The sequence below is a fragment of the Mustela nigripes genome, chromosome 4 (assembly GCF_022355385.1).
Source record: "Mustela nigripes isolate SB6536 chromosome 4, MUSNIG.SB6536, whole genome shotgun sequence".
NCBI lineage: Eukaryota > Metazoa > Chordata > Mammalia > Carnivora > Mustelidae > Mustela > Mustela nigripes.
In genome coordinates this window covers 138,376,857-138,401,178 of record NC_081560.1, presented here as the reverse complement: position 1 = coordinate 138,401,178, position 24,322 = coordinate 138,376,857, and the positions used below count along the sequence as shown (strand labels likewise).

Genomic DNA, 24,322 nt, shown 5'->3' with positions numbered 1-24,322 from the left:
CATGTGGATCGCAGGGCTCTCTAGTCTGGGGAAATGGAGATTGGAAGAGGGGCTGCTCTCAGTAGAGGCCAGTCAGCATGGGTAATGTTAAGGACCTGATGCTTCATTAAAAGCCATTCACCTCAGCTTCTTTCCAGTGTTACTCACCTCTTAGAAATTGTATTCATTTCCATCTCAGCGTGATGTGTGAGAAGTGGGAAATAGTCAAATAGGAGCAATCCTCACCCTGTAGGGAAACTCCCTTGCCCCTCGTTATACAGCTACTCTCTCCTGAGCCGTCAGAGAAAGTCAAATTGGAGATCAGCAAATCCTAGGAGCAGCTTTTGAAAAGAGCTTCTTCATTCAGAAAATTTCATCCAATTAAAGTTAAGTGGCAAATTGCTTCATTGCTTCATTAGTAGCTTTTAGATTGACATAATGAACAGCTTCCCAAGTCAAACCATTCGCCTGTGTATCACTGACTCTGGTGTTTTTTAATTAACTTAAGCCTCAGAAAGCTTAGCTGGCCTAAGGGTAGATTATTACAATGGAAGTCCTGACTCCATTCCAACTTGTTAAGGTGTATAACGTGTAATAGATCAAGAGGCTGAAGCTCATCTAGGAAATGTCATAATAGATACTGTGACTAATTGGAGGGCACATTTAGAAATATTTTTATTAAAGATATCCAGCCATCACTGTAAACAGCTTCATGTCAGATTTTTACATGGGAGGGGAAAGCATTTAGCCAGCTTGCCTTTCTCAGGGTAAAATTCTAGAGTTGTGTTCCCTTGTTGTATACAAATTAGGCATTTCTTGATGAATTTATGCAGTTTCTGTTCCAAACATAACATAAATTTCTGACTTATAGACATGAATAACTGCCTACTTCTTTGCATTTTGAGCTGCTTTTTGTTACAGGTTCCTGCCTGATCTTGCTGTCTCTTTTCTTTCAGGGTCTGACATTTCAGGAAGTGGAGAACTTCTTTACTTTCCTAAAGAATATTAATGATGTGGACACTGCATTAAGCTTTTACCATATGGCTGGGGCATCTCTTGATAAAGGTAATGAAACCCAAAAATGTTTTCTTGAGGATATCAACATTGAATCTGTAATCTGTTAAGTGACTACCCTTCCTTAACAGTAAATAGGAGTTTCTCTTGACATTATTTTTTATTTGTTTCCTTTCATTGCCATTGCATTTCACCCTGAGTGTCCAAGCTTAGCAAATGTATTTTCTTGTGTCAGAGGCTGTGGTCAAGGCAGACACCCATCTTTAGAAACTAGAACTTCTCTCATTGGAGCCAGAGTCATGACATATTTAAGATGAAGCTAAAGTCAGTAGCATTTCAATTCATTCTTTGGTGGGAAGCAGTAGTTTGGTTTATTTCCTGTGTTCACATGGTTTAACATGATTTTTTGCTTTGTTTTTTAGATAAAATCATGGCTCAGAACAGCTATCCCCCTCCCCCAAACTGGCTTACTTCCTAGAAACTCAGTGCGACTTAGTACAGGCAATGTGAGAGAGCAGGGGAAGTGAAAACATTATTTTCCCCCCAACATTTTATTATGAAAAAGTTAAAACATTCAGAACAGTTGAAGTAATTATTCAGGGAACATCCATATAGCCATATCAGTTAACATTTTTCTGTATTTCCTATAGTATCTCTGTGTATGTATTCATCCCTCTATCAGTCTTATTCTTTGATGTACTCTAAGTTGTAGACATCAGCATGTCTAAATACTTCAGCATGAATACTAACTGAAGTCCAGTATTTTGTTTAAAGTTCCTTTGTGCCCCCTTCATAGTCTTTTTCTGCCCCCATGCATGGAGACAACCTTAATCTGTGTATTTTTCTTTTTTTTTTTTTTTTTAAAGATTTTATTTATTTATTTGACAGAGAGAAATCACAAGTAGATGGAGAGGCAGGCAGGCAGAGAGAGAGAGAGGGAAGCAGGCCCCTGCTGAGCAGAGAGCCCGATGTGGGACTCGATCCCAGGACCCTGAGATCATGACCTGAGCCGAAGGCAGCGGCTTAACCCACTGAGCCACCCAGGCGCCCCATTCTGTGTATTTTTCTACCATAGATTAATTTTGTTCTAGAGCTTCTTACAAATGGAATTATCCAATGTATAATCTTGTAAAGTTTCTCTCAGCGTGTTTTTGAGATCATCTATATTGTCATGGGCAGAATAGTTCGTCCCTTTTTTGAGTGGTAATTTGTTGGGAGGACTGCTCCACAGTCTGTCCATTCTTCCACTGGTTACCTTATCTGTTCCCAGTTACTGGCTCTCTTGAATAAAGCTGAGTATCCTTGTGTTAGTCTTTTTCAGGACATGTCTTGCCATTTCTCTCAGATAAATCCCTAGGAACGAATTGCTGGGTCCAGGGGAAGGTACTTAGTTTTTTTTTTTTTTTTAAACTGTCATTCCCTTTTTCACGGTGTTTCTATATTCCCACCAGCAGTGACAACAGTTCGTGTTGTTCCACATTCTTGTCCACAGGTTGGCAGTATTCTGGAGTGTAGAGAAAGACATCTCATTTTGTTTTTCTTTTGTATTTCCTTGATGACTTCTACTATTGAGCAGCTCTTCTGTGTTCTTATCATTCAGATATCTTCTTTGGTGATGTGTCTGTTGAAATCTTTTGCCCATTTTTATTAGTTGCTTGTCTTATGATTCACTTATTGAAATTCTTTTTTTATTTTTATTTTTTAAAGATTTATTTATTTATTTGACAGAGAGAGAAGGATCACTAGCAGGCAGAGAGGCAGGCCGGGTGGGCAGGGAGCAGGCTCCCCGCTGAGCCCGATGCGGGGCTCAATCCCAGGACACTGAGATCATGACCTGAAGGCAGAGGCTTAACCCACTGAGCCACCCAGGCGCCCCTATTGAAGTTTTTGATACATATTAGGATACTAGTGCTTTATCAGTTATATGTATTGTATTTTTCTAGACTGTGACTTGCCTATTCACTTTCTTTTTTTAAGATTTTATTTATTTGACAGAGATCACAGGTAGGCAGGGTGGGGGGAGCAGGCCCCCTGCTGAGCAGAGAGTCTGATGTGGGGCTCGATCCCAGGACCCTGAGATCATGACCTGAGCTGAAAGCAGAGGCTTAACCCACTGAGCCCCCCAAGCGCCCCGCCTAGTCACTTTCTTAAAGGTCTCATTTTCATTTGCAGAAGTTTTTGGTTTTGGTTTTTTTTAATTTAATTATTTATTTGACAGACAGAGATCACAAATAGGCAAAGAGGCAGGCAGAGAGAGAGGGATAAGCAGGCTCCCTGCTGAGCCAAGAGCCGGATGCGGGGCTCGATCCCAAGGCCTTGGAATCATGACCTGAGCCCGAAGGCAGAGGTTTAACCCACTGAACCACCCAGGTGCCTCATTTGCAGAAGTTTTTGTCTGAAGTCTAATTTATTGAATTTTTATTTTTTAATCATTACTTTCTGCTCCTAATAAAACCTTTGTCTACCCCCAAACTGCGCAGATAGTCTCCTGTATTTTTTTCTACAAGCTTTAGTGCTTCAGCGCCTACGTGTCTTATATGATCCACTCAAATTAATCTCTATAGATGGTGTGAAGGAGAGTGTTCCACATAGATACCTAGTTGAACCAGCACCATTTGCTGAAAAAGCCTTCCCTTGTTTTGCTTTGGCACCTTTATCAGAAATCAAATTACCTTTTAAGTGTAGATCTGTTTATGAGCTCTCTGTTCTGTTACACTTATCTGTAATGTCTCTACCCATGCTCACTCTGATTACTGTAGCTTTATAGGAAGTCTTAAAGTGTCAGGTATTATTTATCTCTTAACTTCCTTCTTTTTCAAGATTGCTGTAGATATTTTAGGTCCTTTGTATTACTACTTAAATTTTAGAGTCAGCTTGTCGCTTCCTTTGTAAAAAAGAGGTGGGATTGGGGCGCCTGGGTGGCTCAGTCAGTTAAGCATCTGCCTTCAAGTCAGGCCATGATCTTGAGGTCCTGGGATCAAGCCCTATGTCGAACTTCTTGCTCAGTTGGGAGTCTACTTTCTCTCTCTCTCTCTCTCTTTCTGTCCCTCCCCACAACGCGTGTACGGGTGCTTTCTCTCTCTCTCTCTCTCACACTCTCTCACACTTTCTAATAAAATCTTAAAAAAAAAAAAAAAGAGGTGGGCTTGTGATTACAATAACATTGAGTATATATTAATTTGGAGAGAATTGACGTATTAGTGATATTGAGTCTTCTGATTCATGAGCATATTATAATATCTCTCCGTTTTTTAGATCTTTGTAGATTTTTCTCAGCAGTGGTTTTGTAGTATTAAGTAGACAGGTCTGGCACATGTTTTTAGAAATTGATGCTTAAGCATGTTATGGTTTTGATACTATTATAAATGGAGTTTTGTTTCATTTTCCAATTATTTGCTACCGTTACTAAAATACAATTGGTTTTTGTATATTGATCTTGTACTCTGTGATCTTGCTAAATTCACTCACTGTTCTAGTTGTTTCATAGATCTATTATGTTTCTCTATATAGGCAGTTGTCACCTGCAAATAGATAGTTTCACTTCTTTTTTGAGATTTATGCCTTTTTTTCTTGCCTTGTTGCACTTCCTTCAACCACCAGTATGATGTTAAATACAAGTAGTAAGAGAAGGCATCCTTGATCCTTGACCCCTTCTAGATTTTAGGGGGAAAGCATTTTCGATAAAAGTATTTTATCGTTGAGTTAGATATTAGACTGTGGATGCCCATTATCAAATTAAGGAAATTCCTTTCCCTTCCTAATTTTAAAAAAGGTTTTTATCTTCGGTGGCTATTGAGTTTTGTCAAATACTTTCCCTGTGTATATATATAAATGATTATTTGACTTTTCTCCTTTATTTTGTTAATATGGTAGATTACCATAAGGGATATGATTATCCCTACTATCCTGAAATAAACCCAGCTTTGTAATAATGTGTTATTGGGTTTTTTTTTATTGTGAGATTTGATTTGCTAACATTTTATTAAATATTAAGGGATATTGGTCTGTAACTTTATTTTCTGTAATATCCTTTCAGGTTTTGTACTATTCTCATAAAATGAATCAGGGAGGGGCGCCTGGGTGGCTCAGTGGGTTAAAGTCTCTGCCTTCGGCTCAGGTCATGATCCCAGGGATCGAGTCCCGCATCGGGCTCTCTGCTCCCCGGGAGCCTGCTTCCTCCTCTCTCTCTGCCCGCCTCTCTGCCTACTTGTGATCTCTGTCTGTCAAATAAAGAAATAAAATCTTTTTTAAAAAAGAATGAGGGACGCCTGGGTGGCTCAGTTGGTTAAGCAGCTGCCTTCGGCTCAGGTCATGATCCCAGCGTCCTGGGATCGAGTCCCACATCGGGCTACTTGCTCCGCAGGGAGCCTGCTTCTCCCTATGACTCTGCCTTCCGCTCTGTCTGCCTGTGCTCGCTCTCACTCTCTCTCTCTCTTACAAATAAATAAATAAAAAATCTTTAAAAAAAAAAAAAAAAAAAAAAGAATGAATCAGGGAAATTTTTCTTCTTTATTTTCAGAAAGTTTGTGAAAGATTACTGTTTCTTTCTGAATATTTTGATAGAATTTACCAATGAAACTATCTGGGCCTGCAGTTTTCTTTGTGAGAAAGTTTTGGTAACTTAATTTCTTTGATAAATACATAGGTATTCAGAGTTTGTGTTTTATCTTGTGTGAATTTTGATACGTTTTGGGGTTTTTTAGGAATTTCCACATTTCACCTAAATTATTGAATCTATTGACAAAAAGTTGCTCATAATATTCCATTATTATCCTTTTACCATCTAGAATCTGTAGAATCTGAAATCACCTTTTTCCCCTAACCTTCGTGAATTACAGCGTCTATCTTTTTTTTCTTTCTTTCTTTCTTAGTCTATCTAGGGGTTTGGCAATTTTGTTAAATTTTTCAAAGAACCAACTTTTGACTTTGCAGTATACATTATTTTGCTTTTCTTTTTCTAGCTTTTGATGGAACTTTATCTACTTTTTCTTTTTTTAAAGATTTTATTTATTTATTTGAGAGAGAAAGAGCACAAGTGGGGGTGGGAGGGAAGGAGAGGGTGAAGCAGACTCCCTGCTAAGCAGGAAGCCTGATGCGGCGCTTAATTCCAGGCAGACAGACTGAGCCACCCAGGCACCCTTTACCTACCTTTTCCAGCCTTTTCCAAGTTAAGCTTTTGAAGCTATAAATTTATTTATTTGCTTCATGAATTTTGAGCTCTGGTGTTAAGAGAATATATAGTTATTGGTTAGGATTATTTTGCTTTTCTTATGAATTGACCCTTTTATCATTATGAAATGTTCCCCCTTTATCTTTAGTAATATACCTTTCTAAAAAATCTATTTTATCTGATAGTGGTGTAATTACTTCAGCTTTGTTTATGGTTATTATTTGCATAGTATGTCTTTTTTTATTCTTTTATGTTCCGCCTATCTGTGTCTTTAGATAAGTGTATCTCTTTCAGACATATAGTTGGATCTAGTGGCCTGTTAGGTATATCTCTTTGCATTTCATATCTTAATGGTTTCTCTAGAAGTTATAACATTTTACAGTTCACTTAAAGTTAATAGTGTGCCACTTCCAGTGAAGTGTAAGAACCTTGCAGTCAAATAGTTCCATTTACCATCACCCTGTTTTTTATGCTATAGTTGTCATTTGTGTTTCTTCTGTGTATGTTAAAATCCCTACAATACAACATTAGGATTCTTGCTTCCAATAGTTTTTTAAGAAATAAAGAGGAAAAAAAATAATCTTTTATACTTACCCACATTTACCATTTACTTGTATTTACCATTTTGAGTGCTTTTCATTTATTCCTGAATCTCCAAACTTTTTTTTTTTAAGATCTATTTACTTACTTATTTGACAGACATCACAAGTAGGCAGAGAGGCAGGCAGAGAGAGAAGAGGAAGCAGGCTCCCCGCTGAGCTGAGAGCCCGATGTGGGGCTCCATCCCAGGACCCTGGGATCATGACCCAAGCTAAAGGCAGAGGCTTTAACCCACTGAGCCACCCAGGCGCCCCTAAACTTTTATCTGGTATCATTTCTCATTGGTCTGAAGAACTTTTGTTATTCCTCATGGTACAGACCTGCTAGCAATGAAATCTCTTAGATTTTGGTTAATCTGACAGTGTCTTTATTTCATTCTTGGGTACTGCAATGTGTAAGTTTTAAATCTCTCCTAAGCTCTGATAGCTTTTATAAACACAGTCTTGCTTATTCAGCACTTTTCGATAGATTCCTTAAGATTTCCTAATACAAGATGATGCCACCTGCAAATAGAAAATATTTTACTTCTTCCATTCCAAATTGGATGCCTTTTACTTCATTTTCTTAATTGACATAGGTTTTTTTAAAGAACAGTTGCTTGTTTGCTTGTTTCTTTATGTGAAAGAATACCTCCTCTGACCTTTGTAGAATCCCTCGAAAAAAACAAATGGTATCATAGAGGTTATGTATGTATGTGTGATACCACTGGGTTATTTCTCCAGAATAGCTTTGGTTCTATTGCTCCATTTCACAAAATGGATTTGACAGCATCTGAAAATCCAAAAATATAAGATAAAAATCCAAAGATAGGAGGTCATCATTTATTGTAAAAATAAAATTAATAAGTTCCTCTTTATATTTGCATTTTTATTTTTAAAAAACTCAACTAAAGATGCTATAAAGCACAATTATCCTGGATGAATCACTGTCTGTGTTAAAATTACAGGGTGTATAAAATAGATTGATTCGGGGTAGTGGTGGCAAAGGAAAGTGCAACCTAGTGGTTAAAAAAAAAAAAAAGACAGTGATTCTTTCAAATGACTTCAGGCCATTTCCTGGGATGTTTCGTCTCCATATAATCTGTGCCTCATTATCTTTGCTAATAGAGGCAATGTTAAAAATTATACAGTCATATCTGATATCCAAATACATATTTGGCTTTAAGATGTATGATATTTAGCATTTGTTTTGACTTCTTGGTTTGTTTTATCTGTGTAACTTTGGATTCCCTGGGCGTAAAACGATAGACATCTAGGGGAAGCTGGCCTAGATTCATACTAAGTAGCAGGGAGAAGCCAAGTGTATTCCTTTCCTGGGGCTGCCGTTACAAATTACCACCAACATCGTGATTTAAAAAAAAAAACCAGGAATTTATTCTCTCACAGTTCCGAAGGCCACAAATCTGAAATCAAGATGTTGGCAGGCCCATGCTCCCTCTGAAGGCTCTGGGGGAAAAATCCTTCCTTGCCTCTTCCAGCTTCTTGTGGCTCTAGTCACTCGTTGGCTCATGGCTGCAGAACTCCTGTCATTGCTTCTGTCTTTACATGGCCTTCGCCTTCTTCTCCCCATGTCTTTCTTCTGTGTATCTCTTAAAAGGACACTTATCGGGGCGCCTGGGTGGCTCAGTGGGTTAAAGCCTCTGCATTCAGCTCAGGTCATGATCCCAGGGTCCTGGGATCGAGCCCCACATCGGGCGCTCTGCTCTGCAGGGAGCCTGCTTCCTCCTCTCTCTCTCTCTGCCTCTCTGCCTACTTGTGATCTGTCAAATAAATAAATAAAATCTTTAAAAAAAAAAAAAGGACACTTATCATTGGATTTAGGGTCTGGCTGGGTAATCCTTAGCCCAGATCTCATCTCAATTTAATTACATCTGCAAAGACCCTTCTTCCAAACATAGTCACATTCACAAGTTCTAGGGGTTAAGATGTAGACATAGCTCTTAGGGGGCCACCATTCAACCCACCATAGCAACCAAGAACTAAATATCACCCATAAGTAGTCCACCAAGTAAGACTAAAATGGGAAGCGGGGTGGGGGGGAGAGCGAATTTAAATTACTTTGAGAATACTTGTATTGTCTGTTTAAAAGCTTAAATTTTTCTAGAAACCTAATTATGCTACTTACCTGGGTAACTTGTATTTATCTTTCAAGACTCAACTTCAAGGGCTGCTTCCTCAGAGAGGTCTTCCCTAACTACTCAATATGAATTATAAAAAACTAACTATATTGTCTATATTCTTAGAATTTTTTAAAAACATTAACCTAAAATCCTCTGTCTTCATCATTGTCATCAATTCCTAGCATAAATTATGGACAAGGGCTTTAATGTCCACAAATGTAGCTAATCAGGCAGAGCAGAGACCACTAACAACAGTATTTTGTATGTAGTAGGCCCTCAGTAACTTACTGAGTTATCTACTACCTATCCAGGAGCTCAAAAAAAGTAGGCATTAGCCTTGATTTCTTGCTCCCTCACTCCCATATTCATTTCTTCAGTAAATCCTTCTCTCTACTTCCAAAATGCACCCTGCATCTGACTCCCTTTCTGCATCTCCCCTGCTAAAGCCATAGTCTCTCTACACTGCCTTATGGAGTTCCATATGTCATGGCCCTGTATACTCTGAGTTCATCAAATACCACTTCCTTCCCAGTTCACTCCACCCCACACTTTCTGTGTTTCTATTCTAAATGTACCAAGTTCATTCCCACTTGAAGGCCTTTGTTCTAGCTGTGCCTTCACCTCAAGTGCTCTTTCCCATGAGGTCGGTGTATTTGGGCCCCTGGAATCTGGGTCACATATAAATCACTTCCTCAGAAAGACCTTCCCGTCCTAAAGTAACCCCATCACCCTGTGTGTCATAACATTTGTCACTACCCAATATTTTCTCATGTGTTTATTCTGACTTTGCATACTAGCATGCTTATTTGTCTTATTCATGGATATATTCCCCACGTTTGGACAATCCTCGGGATACAGTAGACACCAACAAATGAATAAGTGAATAAACATTTTGATGGATTAAATAAGACATTGGATCTCAAGCCAATAAACCCTCACCTTTCCCAGTAGACCCAGAGAACAGACTCATGCCATTAATTCACCACATTTTTCTGTGATCCCTATCTTTTAGACTTGACATTATGTCACCTTTTTGCATGCTTAAAAGGGTGATATCAATACTGTGAACTGTTCACACACTAGCACGTGCCTGGAAAGGCTGGCGTGTGTTCAGCTATCCTCGCCACTTTCCCTTACGCTGCCGGTTGTGCCTGTCCTCTGCAGCCTCTCCTTGCACTTGCCCCTTTGCTTTCAAACCTTCCTAATCCCGACAGCCCTACTGGTGATTTTTCCACTGGGTTGAGATCTACCCGAATTCTCCCTCTGCAGAATCCTGGGATTTTACTGCTAAGATGGAACTTGGAAGGGAGGGGGGAGAGTGTAGTAGTTAAGAACACAGGTTCCAAAGTCCTGATGTCTGGGTTGTTTTTTGGTTTTGTTTGTTCTTTTTTTTTTTTTTTTAAGATTTTATTTATTTATTTGATCACAAGTAGGCAGAGAGGCAGGCAGAAGGTGGGGGAAGCAGGCTCCCTGCTGACAGAGAGCCTGATGCGGGGCTCGATCCCAGACCCTAGGATCATGAACTGAGCCGAAGGCAGAGGCTTAACCCACTGAGCCAGGCACCCCTGTTGTCTGGGTTTTAAGCTTGGCTCTTATCATTTACCGGCTGATTTGCTTTGGGCCATTTCTGAATTTAGTCTCCATGTTTTTAAAATCAAGATCATGATCCCTATCTCATAGGGTATTAACCTTGTGCCTATCATTCAGCCGCTTTCAGTTCAGTAAATGTCAGCCGCTTTCATTATGAAGTTGATGATGTAAACCAGATTTAGGGTGGTTCGTCCATTTGTTCAGCCAGCAGCATGGGTACTGTGCTGGGTTCTACCCTCAGAAGCTTGCAGTCTAACGGGAGAAAGAGGAGTATACACGCTGTTCCAGTTTGGTGTGGCAGAGATTAAAAGTGGAGCCTCTGTGCCATACCAGGGGTGGGTAAAGAGTGGGATGGGGATAGAATCAGAGTACTTCTGTCTGCCTTCTGCTCTCAGTCTTGGCTGTCTTCCTTTTTCCCCAAAAGGTTAGGACCTTCAGAAATTGGCACCTTTTAGAGGCCCTGGCACTGTCTCTTCCTTGGCTATTTTAGAACTCGCAAACCTGTCTTTAGACATAATTTAGCACAGAATTTCCCCAACAGCATTGTGAAGAACACTATTTACTGCAATATGTTAATGGTTCTGTGGGTTTAAAAAAAAAAATGTTCCATGGTCCAAGTCAGTTTGGAAAATGCCAGGTTATACAGAATTTCTTCCTGTAGCTCTACTCCTGCCAACTTTTTAATATGCTAATGTGCGTTATTAATCTCCAAGAGAGCCTTTATAGTTCTCAAACTTGATTTGCCCCAAAATGTCTTTTAACAACTTATGGAGCTAATGAACAGTTTGAGAACCCAGGCAGGTGGCAGCTACAAATTTACCACACGACAGCATGATCCAATCCCTCCAGAGTAAAAATAACGAAGTTCATTAAGGCGCTTTCTTTAGTTCCTCCATGGCCCATGTGAGAATAACAAACTCCCAGGCAAATGAGAAATGTCCTTGGTGAATTCTGACCATTTGAAGAAAGAACCTTCCTCGGTGAAATAGTGTGCATTTCCCTTATAGGTCATCTCTTGTTTAGCACTTAAGAGGAATTGGTTCTCTTGCTTATTCATACACATACGGGACATAAACTTAGATATATAACCTTTCAAGTGCTGTCTAAATGATTTACCTGGTCTGAAGAAGGTAATGGAAAACAACATGACTTCCTCCCTGATGGCATCCTATGATGGAAAAGTTAAAAGTTGAATTGGAACTCTAGAATGGGCTATGGTTTGTATAACTTAGAATATTCTTTTTTTTTTTTTTTAAGATTGTATTTATTTATTTGACAGAGGGAGACACAGCAAGCAGAGGGAGTGGAAGAGGGAAAAGTGGGCTTCCCGCTGTGCAGGGAGCCCGATGCGGGGCTCAATCCCAGGACCCTGGGATCATGACCTGAGCTGAAGGCAGACACTTAATAACTGAGCCACCCAGGCTCCCCAGCTTAGAATAGTCTTGCTTTCATAAAGAGAATAAAAGATTTCCAGGTATGGTGAGGCCCCGTTTTAAAGCGTCTCAGGATAGTACAGATTTGGTAAACTTGTAGGTCCAGTAATGTTCCCTGTGTCATTTGAATGGTAAGACAAGAAAATAATCACACAAATATAGCCTATGGCCTTTAATACTCATGCCCCCCATAATCCTGCTTAGATTGAAAAGCATCACTTATGAGATGGTTGCCCTTAATTTTTTATAGTCATTCTATATGTGCAGTTTACCTTCTTGTCTGACAAGTCAAGAGAATAACTAGTAAGACCTGTGGCATAAGTCCTCAAGGATGCTCTTGTTACAACCCCAGGCATTTTTTCTAAAGTATCAGTCATATCAAATGATCTGTGTTGCCTTTATTTGTGAAGTGACCTGGATAGCATAGATGATCTTTAAGAATCTCTGTGGCTTTGAAATTCTTTGAGTCTCTTATTTTGAATGAGTAAAGGGGTCTTAGTCTTTTGGTATTTAGGTCCCTACTGGGTTGTTGGGGAAGTTAGAAATTAGTAATGGAGTAAATTCTAACACACAAAGAACTGCTGTATCTGCCACCTTCTCCTGAGCCATAAGAATCCCATAGCATTGTCATTTGGAGGACTGTGAGGCCATCACACATCTGGAACACTAACAGCGACTATCATTTCATAGCAACTTGTGTATGCCAAGCATAACTCTGAGTGCTTTATGGACATTATCTCTCTTAATCCTTGAAACCTGAAAAGTAGTTGGTATTATCCCCCACTTTGTGGACAAGGAAATATAAAATAGAGCAGCTTGCTCACAGTTACCCAGCTAAGCAGGTAGAGCCAGGATTCAGCTGCACGCCTCTCTAATCCCAAAGTCTGTGTATTCTTCCCACACCATTATGTTGCCTCCCAGTAGTTACCAAAATGCCGCTGGAATTTGGAAATATTTGCTGAAACACAATCCTGAAGGCAATGAAGGTTCACCATTTTGAATCATCCTTTTCAGTAGCTTAAGAATGACAGGTTCTAGGCTATTTCTTTCCAGTTCCCTTTGGCTAAGAGTAGACCTTCCTTAGGGTGAGAATAAAGGCCTTTTAGTAAACTGTGGTGTTTCGGATTTAGTGCCCTTCTCTTGAATATGAACTCTGGCATAACATTTTCCCCATGCAGTTGTCTCTTCTGTTCAGGACCAAGTTCTGCAGACATGTTCTGACATCTGTAGTGAACATCTTGCGGTGACATAGACTTGGAGTTACCTAATCTAGCTTCTTATCCCATATAGGAACGTCTTAGTAGGCACATCTGTGTTCTTCACCTTTCTCTTCGTATTACTCTCTGTAAAGAAACCAATACACAGAAGCCTGAAGTCACTTAAAAAGGTCACATAACAAGAAAAGTTGGTATCCCTTTAAAAGATACAGAACAGAAAAATACATGTATATACTAAATGGTCCGTTTCTCAGTTGCAACATAGGATATACAGATGTGGACCTCTCAGATTCTAATAATCAAGATGTTCTTCACCACCTCTACTCACTGGTGTGGCAATGTTTTGTTACGCTTTGAGATATTGTCCTAACATCTAGCATTTATTCAGAGTTAACTATATGTATGAAATCTATATAAATTTTGGTTTCAAACTCAAATCTGAATTTGAGTCCCTGCTACTCACTAGCTTTGTGGCCTTGAGCAGATCACGTAAGTTCTCAAAGCTTCAGTTTCCTGATCTGTAGAATGGTGATAATAGAATATTGCTTCAGGGTTATTATGATAATTAATGAGAGAATGCTATACTAATATACCAGATGGAAAGTATAACTATACCCAGATGCCTATTCTGGTTTTCAGTCCCTAGATACTGTCTTTCCTTTGCCCCCTTATTTTCTTAAGGAGCTTATAGACTGGAAGCAAGCTATACCAATGTGAGAACTTAGCAATAAGATATTAAACAAAAGTAGAAAGATTACCCTAGGACCTAGTGGGCTTACTTTTGTTTTCTTAGTAAGTAGTACCTACTGCTTTTTTTCAGTCATTTTTGAGATTCATATTAGTTTAGAAATTACAAGTTATTTGCACTTATTAATAAGGAGGATTGGAGCTTCAGGTCTCTCCTAAGTTTCATGATTCATCCAAAAATTCTTGAGATCATTGCTTTCAGAAGGCATTATCCTTATTTAAGTTCACTCTTCCTGAGAATATCTAACCCCTGTTAATATCTCTATAGTATCCTCCGCTTTCAAGGGAGGGATTTCACTACACCATGAACTCTTGTGGAAAACATGGTTCATGTCCTCATCTTTTGTGTCTGACTCTGATCACAGAACAATTCTTTATATCCAGTAGATGTTCATCTGAGGTTGACTAAACGAGTGAATTAATTCTAGACATGCTCAGATCCTGGCAAGGATGGTGAAATGCCCTAATAAAAGCCTAGTGAGGAGGAAAATGATACAACTCTGTCACCTTCCCGTGTCATTAGTTTTCTTGACACCATGGGCAAGTCACAACTTCTCTGACCCTCAGGTTAGAGTGATACTAAATATCTCCAAAGGTTCTTCCAGATTGGAAATTTTAGGATTATAATTATATCAGCTTTTTTACTCAATGTAGTAATGTTTTAAGGGACATGTTATATCCAAATTTGCATGAAAATGAACCAACTTATAATTATCAGATACATTTGAAATCAGAGCAGCACTGCTGAATTCCCAAAAGTAGGGTGGCAGTTTTAATTTATTTTCTTGTTAAGAAATGTAAAACTTAATTAGACTCTGGCCAGTGTATCTAAAGATCTCATTTGTGGAGTTTGGTATAGTAATTGCAGAAGGTCGACAGTTCTGTAAAATGTACCTAAAATGAGCGCAGCTGTATATGAAGTATGATTTCAGGAACCTCAGAAGGACATTCCCAACCATAAATACCTTCTCCACTTAGCTTTCTTGCTGCATAACAAATGACCACAAATTTAGCAGTTGAAAACACCTATGTGTTACCTCACGTTCTGTGAATCTGGGTTCAGCATAACTGGCTTCTCTGCTTGGGTCTTTTTTTTTTTTTTAATTTGAGAATGAGAGAGAGAGATTGAGAGCATGAGCAGGGGGGAAGAGCAGAAGCCGAAGCTTCTCTGCTCAGCTCATAACAATGTTTAAAGTATAACAGGTGTCAGAGGGCTGCATTCTCGTCTGCAGTTCAGGGTCCTCTTCCAAGCTCATTTAGGTTCCTGGCAGAATTCAGTTCCTTTCAGTTGTAGGACTTTTCCTTTCTGGCTGCCAGCCAGGGATCACTGTCAGCGGGCTGCCGCAGATCCTTGCCATGTGGCCCCCTCACAACGTGGCAGCTTACTTCCTCACAGCCAGCAGGAGACTCTCTTTCCCCGGTGTGCTGTGTTGCATTCTCTTATTATATAATTGTAATCACGGGAGCGACTATCCCATTACGTTTTTCTTATAAAGTAATCTTAACCACAGAAGTCGTATCCCATTATATTCACAGGTCCTGCCTGTGCTCAGGGAGAGGACATTATAGAGGATACACACACACACACACACACACACACACACACACACATGAATGTTGGGGAACGTCTCAGAATTCTGCCCACCACACCAACCATAATTCCAGAAATTCACACCTTTATGTTTATTCTTTGAAGACTTCTGAAGATATGGACATTGTAACTGATTTTAAGCCTTGTTATCTAAAAAATAATATGGCAGCCATAAAATTTTAGTGTGAGAAGGGAGCTTAGAAATAACTTTATTTAAACCCCTGCTTTATTGCTTTTAACCCCTTCATTTACACCCGAAGGAAATGACTTGCTCAAATCACAGGTAGTGTGACACAAAACTGAGACCAAAGACTGAGGTTCATTGACTTCCACACCATTGTTTTCTTTGGTTCATGGCAGCCGCTGCTACTAGAAGAACCTGGAGAATTATATAAGGGATTCAGTGCGTGCATGTGAAAGGAGAAATGGGAAAAGTTCACAGCAAAAATGTATGAGAGGCCATCCCCCAGACACCCATAGCATGAAGGCAGGAGTCAGACTATATCATAAAGATGTGTGAGGAATAGGTTATATGGGGGGGAAAGCTCCTATTTTATAAATTCTGTTAAAGTTTGTGGGAGGCAAGCCCCATGCTTCAGTTCATCATTGCATTTTGTAAAAACATTTATATGTGAAGAGGAGCGTTGGCCAGAATTCCTTTCATTTAAGACAAAGTCATCAGTGTTTAAAATGATTCATGATGAAGTCAAGGAAGCTCAAATTCTGAAAGAAATGTTTGTTTTATGAGGCAGTTTCTCTGCCGAGACCTCATTTGTTTTCCCAGATTTAAAGTCACTTAGCCATTCCAAAGATTGATTCTGAGTTAACTACATTACCTTGGCCATATTGTGATTTAGTAAAATTATATAAGTGCCCCAAGGTGGGAGAGAGCTGCTTTGGGGATTCATGATTACCAGTGGGAGAGAGAGGAGGGTCGGGGGAGGATAAACTGGCCAAAATCCACATAAATAGATACATAAGGACAAAGTAAGCCTATATTCCGTCTCACTGAGAAAAGGATCCTAAAGGCATTCCACCAGCTGGGAAAGTAGAGAGATTAGTATTTATTGTAAGCCCTGTTTCTCTAGGGACTTCAAGGTTTACTGCCCTTGGAAGCCTCTGGGACTTTGATGAGACACTTGTAAAGCTGGAGAGTATTTAGTCTTTTACGTTATTTCAGTAAGCCAATTTTTAAATATATCCATGCCTCTCCCCTTAGCTATCAGAGATTCAAATTCTGTTGAGCCTGACAACTATAGGCCACCGGGGAAGCCGTGTTGTAAGGGAAGGGGGACTCAAAGGTACTTCCTCCTCAAGACTGAGGTTGGATAAATTAGGAACTGGTTAAATAAATGATATATCCTGTCAGTGGAATACTATGGAGTTGTTTTTAAAAAAAGAACCTTTGGGGTGCCTGGGTGGCTCAGTTGCTAAGCATCTGCCTCTGGCTCAGGTCATCGGGCCTCACCAGGCTCCCTGCTCAGTGGGGAGCCTGCTTCTCCCTCTTCTATTCCCCCTGCTTGTGTTCCCTCTTTTGCTTTCTCTCTCACTGTCAAATAAATAAATAAAATCTTTAAAAAAAAAAAAAAAAAAGCTTGTTTATGTACAGGTATGGAATGCTTTCTGAGATATGTTGTTAAGTGAGTAAAGCAAGACCCATATATTTAGTATACTACCATTTTTCTGGGAAGAAATGAAGAACGAATATTTGATTTTATTTCCATATTTCTGGAGAAACTGGAGATATTGGTTGCCTCTGGACAAGTAGGTGACTGGGGAATAAGGTTGGGAACGGTACTTCAGCCCTTTGGTACCATTTGAATTTTCAAACAGATGCATGTATTACCTAATGAAAAACAACTTTGTCAAGTAAAAGGAATGAGAATTTAAAGAGACAAGGAGACAAAAACAAGTGAATATAGGAAATTGGTCTCCAGATAAGAGTTGGCTTTGTTATCAGGGTTTCCTTGCAAAGGGCCTTGACTGGCCCTCTCTCAACACCCCCTACACCTATTTATTCTATTTACAATAGAATATTGTAGTTCCCTAACCAGACGTTAGTATCCCTTCTGCTTTCAGGACTTTATTCAGACTGACTCCTCCACCCCCACCCCACATCACCCACTACTATCCTTGCCCAGATCTGGGGCGGTCCTCTCTTTAATCCTTTAGAATTCAGATCCAGAATGTGCCTCCTCCCCAGTACACACTTTTCCACTATAGCCCATATGTGTCTGCTAGTATGTCTGACATTTCTCCTCCGTATTTCTCAATCTTCATGATACATATGGTCTCCCCCACTAAACTGATCATTCTCTGGGTGTGTCAGCTGAAATCAGTGCCTAATGGTGCTGGTAGAAACGATTGCCTTTTGTGGACAGAATGTGATGAGGATTTTTGATGAAGCCAGATATAACATGGGTAATGGTAGTAAAACTTACTGTAAATGGGTTTGTACTAGATTAAGCGCATAACCCCATTGAAGCAGTCATCTGGGATGATGCTCTGAGTCCAGGAAACCTGACTGCAGGTTGTCTCTGTGGCTAGTACTGCTGTTCAGAAGCCAGAACCACCGGCATCACCTCTGACAAGTGGGCAGCCTGAGGGCACAGAGGGGGCCACTGGCCCGCATCTTAAAAGCCCCAGCCAGAACAAGAATTGTTACCATTTTCATTATTAGCATACTGCATTGCTCTTGGCTCCTTAAATTGCTAGTTGCCTTGAATGCTGTCCTGCCCACCTCCTCCGAACCCCAGGATCAGGTTGAAATGTGTGTGTTGTCTTACCCAGAGTACCTTGGAAGAAGATACAAAAGAAAGGACAGGGGCTCTCCAAAGGAAAATCCTTCCCCCTCTCCCCACCCCACCCCACCCCCAAAGCCATCTCTGGATGGACTTAAGAAACGAAGACATCTGTATCATAAGCCTTTCCAGGGCCGAAGCAGAACTGTCTCCCCTCACTTAACCTTGGCAGTCACAAGCCAGCTTTTCATTTTCCCTGCTGCAGTCCAGGAAGGCAGGAATAATCACACGGCCACACAGCTAGAGGCTGTCAGCCCAACTTGGCGAATCACCTTTCCAAACACCTTTGCAATTAGGAGGAGACAGGCAGCTGCTAACTGGGTCAGGCCTGCTCTTCGGACCCTGCCTCTGGGCATCAGAGGCAACTGTGGGGAAGAGCTCCCAGGGCTGCCTCTGTTTCACATGTTTTTCATTCAGTTGCAGTTTAATAAGCCTTTTACGTTGTCCCCAAAATTGTTGGTGTAAGTTCCAAGGGAATGCTGATGGCTTCCAGCATGTAGGGCGATCGGATCTGTGATCAAGCTGTAATGCTGACTCCTCACAGCCTCCGGCTGTCCAATCATTCACCCCTGCCCACCAGCTCAGAGTACTTGCCGATTCAGCCTTTCTTTCACCTGAGCTTTCTCTGTTGTTTAGGGGGATGGATTCATGGGGGAGCTAGTATTGTCCGTGTAAGGGTTCAGGGTGCCCCAGCATGCACAGGGAAAAGATCCTTGGGCTGGAAGTCAGGAGACCTAGATTCTAGACCCAGCTCTGCTGCCAGCTAGCTGTGTGACCTGGGCAAGCTATTAACTTCTCTGGCCTTCACACTTTCTCTGAGGTCTCTTCTGGTTTTAATTAAGAGTATATCATTCCAAGTGGGTCTGTAGGCTTTTATCCCTCCAGAACTCTCCCTTCTTCTGTTTGACTACTGTGGTAAATAATTTTATGTCATGTAGCTTCTGACATTACAGACCCACAGACTCAGCGTATATTCTTTCTCCTGTTATATTCTCCAGTTATGGACCGTATGCCAGAGAGTAAACAGGAGACCAGGCATGACTCAGATTCTGCCTGGACTTTTCAAAAGGCCCGGTGATATCACATTTTTAAAAGCCAGTTGCACCCATGTCTACAAATTCTTCCTTATCCAAATCTAGTAGAAATCACCCAACCTCATGTGCATCTGTTGTTCAGGCAGCCGGACCACATTTGTACCAAAGAAATACGCAGGCCTTGGGGGACCTAGACCTTTTTCGGGGTGACTTCATGCTTCAGGTGGATATCTTTCAGATTAGAAACTAGAATCCCAGCCATCAATCAATTAGCATCATCAAATGAGAGAGACCCAGACTCCAGTACCAATACCTGGTCTATGTGGGGAGGTCAAGACCTGGGGGGGGGGGGGGGGGGGTGGGGGGGGGTGGGCAGTGTTCTGCTTGCTATGATTTAATTATGATTTTCTGATTCAGGAACGTGGAAGCAACTATGAATGAGCCAGCTCTTAAGACCAACTGTCAAGCATGTGGCTTGTAATCTGCTGTCATCCTCCTTGTCCAAAAAGAGTTCACAGTTTGACAGCTCACCAGCTAGTGAAATATTTGTTTCCTCCACTGCTCTAATTCATACCCTGGGGACCTGAGGATCTTGGACAGGGAAAGGGCTCCCCCCAGCTAGGCTCTTTGCTGCTGGTAACTTCCCAGTGGTTTGAGTTACAATGACTCAGCTGCCCTCGTTTTTCTCCCCCTATAGAACAAATGGTGTAGAACCCTCTCCGAGTGAAACAGAATATACTCTGTAATTACTCTGTCAAGAACTAGCATCTGTAATGAGGCATTCCTGCTGGTGGCCTCCAGAGGTCCCTATTCTATAACCACTAAGTACCACTTTAATGAACTTTTCCCTAAAAATTGTCAAGAGCTCTCACTGACATCCTTGGATATTATTTTAGTTAACAGTTTATTTAGAGAAAAGGGCCCATCTTCACAGGGCGAAGGGATCAACAGTAGACGCTCTGCCCCCAAGAGAATGGAGGGAACTTGGAAAGAGGGAAAAAAAAAGGCTAGTTACCAGTTATGATGGAAATATGAGACTGATGTGAAATGCAGAAAAAGGAATGGTTAATAACGGAGTGTTGCTATTTATCTAATACAAAACAGGTTTTAATTCATTTCTCAGAACATATCTCTGTGACTGCGGAGGGTAGTTCTGTCACAGTTTGAGAGCATCCAGTTTCTTCTGATCTGATTCTGTTTGCACTGAGCAATCTTCTGAGGTGAATTGAATTTCCTTAGTAGATTTTCCAACTGAGAAGTATAATAACCAGCTGTTATCATTTTAGTTCTTGTAACAGTTACTATTCTTGCTGCAAATTGGCCTGCTGATTTCTGTTCCTTCCCTGGGCAGTTTAGTTAGCAAGAATCCGTTCTTCCTGGGCCAGCAAAAAAAAAAAAAAAAAAAAAAATCAAATGTCTAGACCAACAAGGCAAAGTTTTTTAAAACCCTAGAACTTCTACAGTCATGCAGATTCTCCAGCTGCCCGTCAGCAGTTAACCATGTCTCCTGAACATCCGCTAAAATAATGTCTTCTGCTTAAGTCTTAAATGTCCAGGCGACATTGATTCCTCCTTCACCCCAACTCCCGTCCTGGGTGCGGGATGAGAAACCTGGCAGCCCTCCTGGGCAGCCGTCCCCCTCAAACTGTAGGCTGTGGACACCAAGGCATGGCCTAGCTTGTGGCCTGTACAACTTCCCTCTGCCCTTCTTCACACAGATCATCAGCTGTTTCTGTACACCTCCACCCTCAGATTCTAGAAAACACCAATCAACTCTTCTTCGTACTACTAAGCCACCTTAGTGGTTATCTTGTAGATCCATTCATATGAATAGGAAAAAAGTAAATTTTTAAAGAGATCAGGCGACTTTATCAGGGTCATACAGCAAGTGGGTGGTGGAACCAGGACCAGAGTGCAGGTCTGGTGACTCCAAGGATTCTCTCTCCTGCACCCCTTTGCCCCCTGCCTGGCTCTAGTATTTGTATGTGCTGACCTCAGGGGCCCAGTGGTAAATACAGGGAGGTGACAGAGGCCAAGTGAAAGGCCAAATGCAGAAGAAAATGACAGGAAAGAACAGAGATTACAGGACTGAAATCAGCAGAGAAGGCACAATGACTCTAATTCAAGTTCCCACTGCTTCTGGATGAATCTAATCTGATACTTAGAGAGAACACTTCATTGCTAGGTGATTGATAAATAAAAATCAATCCTTTTCTTTCCGCCAAGGTTCATCTCACTTAAGAGCATGTCTATAAGCAATAACATAGTTTATACGTGCCCCTAGATCAGGTTGGAGGACAGAAGGGAGAAAAGGCAAAGGAAACAGCCCAGCCCTTCCTGGCTTGTTTTTCATGAGAACCCAATTCCCACATGATTGCCAGTGTTTAACAGTAAATGGCAGATAAAAAGGAAATGGTAAAGAGAGGAGAGATTTTCTGTGGAGGTCTGGAAGAAGAAAAACAAAAAAGGCTGCAGACACTGAGCTAGTGAGATGGGGCTCACTGTTACCCCAGGGGGCATGGTTGGAAGAGACAAAGTGGTGGATGGGCAGCCTGTAGGGAGGAGGGGCAAGGAGCTCATCAGTGCAGGTAATTTTCTGGCACCCAGCCGTGGAAGGGTGATGTCCGAGGGTACTGCCACAGGCCTCCTCATTCCCCACCTCCCGTTGTTTCGCTGCCTACTTATTTCCTTGACTTTTTATTATCATATTCTTTTTTTTTTTTTTAAGATTTTATTTATTTACTTGACAGAGATCACGAGTAGGGACTTGATCAGAGGACCCTGAGATGGTGACCTCAGCCGCAGGCAAAGGCTTAACCCACTGAGCCACCCAGGCCCACCCCTTATTATCATATTCTTTCCTGTAGGAGGTAAATGCCAAAATGGAGACTATTGTAATATCAGGCATTCTTAGTTTTGGGGGGTTTTTTCTAGGCACTCTTCTGGTGATAATTTATTAGAAAGCCGCCAATGAATACTCTAGACCATTAGATTCCCATCCTTAAATATTATGTGGACTTTCACCTTTTAAATTTTAACTGTGATGGAGGAGCCTGGTTGGGTCAGTGGGTTGAGCCTCAGACTCTTGGTTTTGGCTCAGGTCATAATTTATACAGGGTAGTGGGGGCGAGCCCCAGTCGGGCTCCCAGGCTCCGTGCTTGGCCGGGAGTCAACTGGAAATTCTCTTTCCCTTTCCATCTCCCTCTGCCCCTTTCCCTACACAGACTCACACACACTCTCTCTCTAAAATAAATGGATGAATCTTTAAAAAAATTTTTTTTTAATTTTTACTATGGTAAAAATGTATATTAAAATAAAGATGCCAATTAAACCATTTTTAGGTGGACAAGTTATCAGCATTCATTACACTCACTGTTGTACAACCATCACCACTACTTCCAAATGTTTCCATCACCCCAAACAGAAAATCTGTATCCGCTGACCACTAACTTCCCATTCCCAATACCGCCAGCCCCTAGTAACCGCTAATCCACCTTCTGTCTCTATGAACTTAATACCAGCCATTCTTACTTTTTTTTTTTTTTTTTAAGATTTTGTTTACTTATTTGACAGAGAGAGACACAGCAGCAGGGTGAGTGGGAGAAGGAGAAGCAGGCTTCCTCACTGAGCAGAGAGCCTGATGTGGGGCTCGATCCCAGGACCCTTGGGATCATGACCTGAGCCACCCAGGCGCCCTCCCCGCAGGCATCCTTACTTAACTGTATATACCTTCTAAAATGTAGCAGCAGTAGAAAAGAATGGAACCTGAGGTGAAAAGGAAAGGCTGTTACGGGTTAAAAACCAAATTCTCATTCTCTTAAATATAGTTGAAAACTAAGTAGTTGTATCCCACGCATTCAGAGAAAGCAGACTGAAAGTCCCTCTGCCATGTGCTAGTTCAGCATCTTTTTTCTTGCAGTGACCATGCAGCAGGTGGCCAGGACCGTGGCCAAAGTGGAACTCTCGGACCACGTGTGTGATGTGGTGTTTGCGCTCTTCGACTGCGACGGTGAGTGGGGCCCTCTGGAGTCTGGCGGGAAAACGGAGCCCGACCGTCCTTGAAGTGGACACTGTTGATACCAGAGGCTAGCAGAGCGCTCCAGTGCACTTGCCTGCGCCTCTTGAGCCTACGCCTTTCCCACAGCAGTAGCTCAGCCCTCAGCGCCGTGACACTGAGAGCTAGAACCCCAGGTCTGAGCTTGTGTTTTCCATTTCTTCTCATAATTCCAATTTGCCTGTAGGCCTAAGTGAATGTATGACCATAAGGATCTTTAAAAAAGGAAACAATTCAACTCTAGGGGTGATCTTAAAAGGGAAATAAACTCAAATATAAAAGCTCAGAAAAGGAGACAAAAATATTAGATCCAACTTGCTGCTTCATAGAGTAGGAGCACGTGATCATCTGTCTAGAAAGAAGGTGGTCCTGATCTTCCCTGCTACCCCCAAGAGCACATTGCAGTCATTCACATCCTATTTCTGCCTTCCAGCTCGTAGCGGCGTGTCTGCGACCGCTCTGTAGCTTAGCCCACGTGAGAGGTCCTGGTTCCCCTGTGGCGTTGGTTCTCAGCTACCTTGCCTGATGCAATACTGCTATTCACCGTGGAGGCTCACACCTTTCCTCAGTGCTTACTTAGAGCCAGCATTGTGCTAAGCTGCTCAGGTAACCCTCTGAGTAGGAGCCATTTTTCATGACATTTTCCAGATGAGGACGCTGAGACTCGGGTGAGGTCATTTCCCCAGGAGCACACAGATCGTGGTCAGGTAGTAGTAGCACAGCGAAGCTGTGAATCCAAGCTGGCCGCCTCTCTCTATGCTCTGTTCCCTCCCCTGCTTGTTTCCCAGGAAGTGAAGCTAATGGAATCCTGGAAACTGGTCAGAAGTTCCTGCCTTGGTGAAACCTTCGTTCTGGCCCCGGCATAATAATGAAACACTCTGGCTTTTTCATTCCTCAGCTTGTTTCAGTTTGTCTTCATTACTACAGGTTACACTCTCTCCGTGCACGTGACCTAACTTCCCTACTATACTGT

The 24,322-nt window shown here is 41.4% G+C and overlaps 1 protein-coding gene across 2 annotated transcripts in view; it reads left to right on the top strand.

The window, feature by feature from the left end:
- The window catches only part of MICU1 (mitochondrial calcium uptake 1), a 246,333-nt gene that overhangs the window by 217,248 nt on the left and 4,763 nt on the right, over window positions 1–24,322 (top strand). For both annotated transcript variants that reach the window (XM_059397702.1, XM_059397703.1), the window contains 2 exons: window positions 936–1,044; window positions 23,215–23,304. In XM_059397702.1, the coding sequence (XP_059253685.1) occupies window positions 936–1,044; window positions 23,215–23,304 (199 nt within the window). The remainder of the gene's footprint in view (window positions 1–935; window positions 1,045–23,214; window positions 23,305–24,322) is intronic.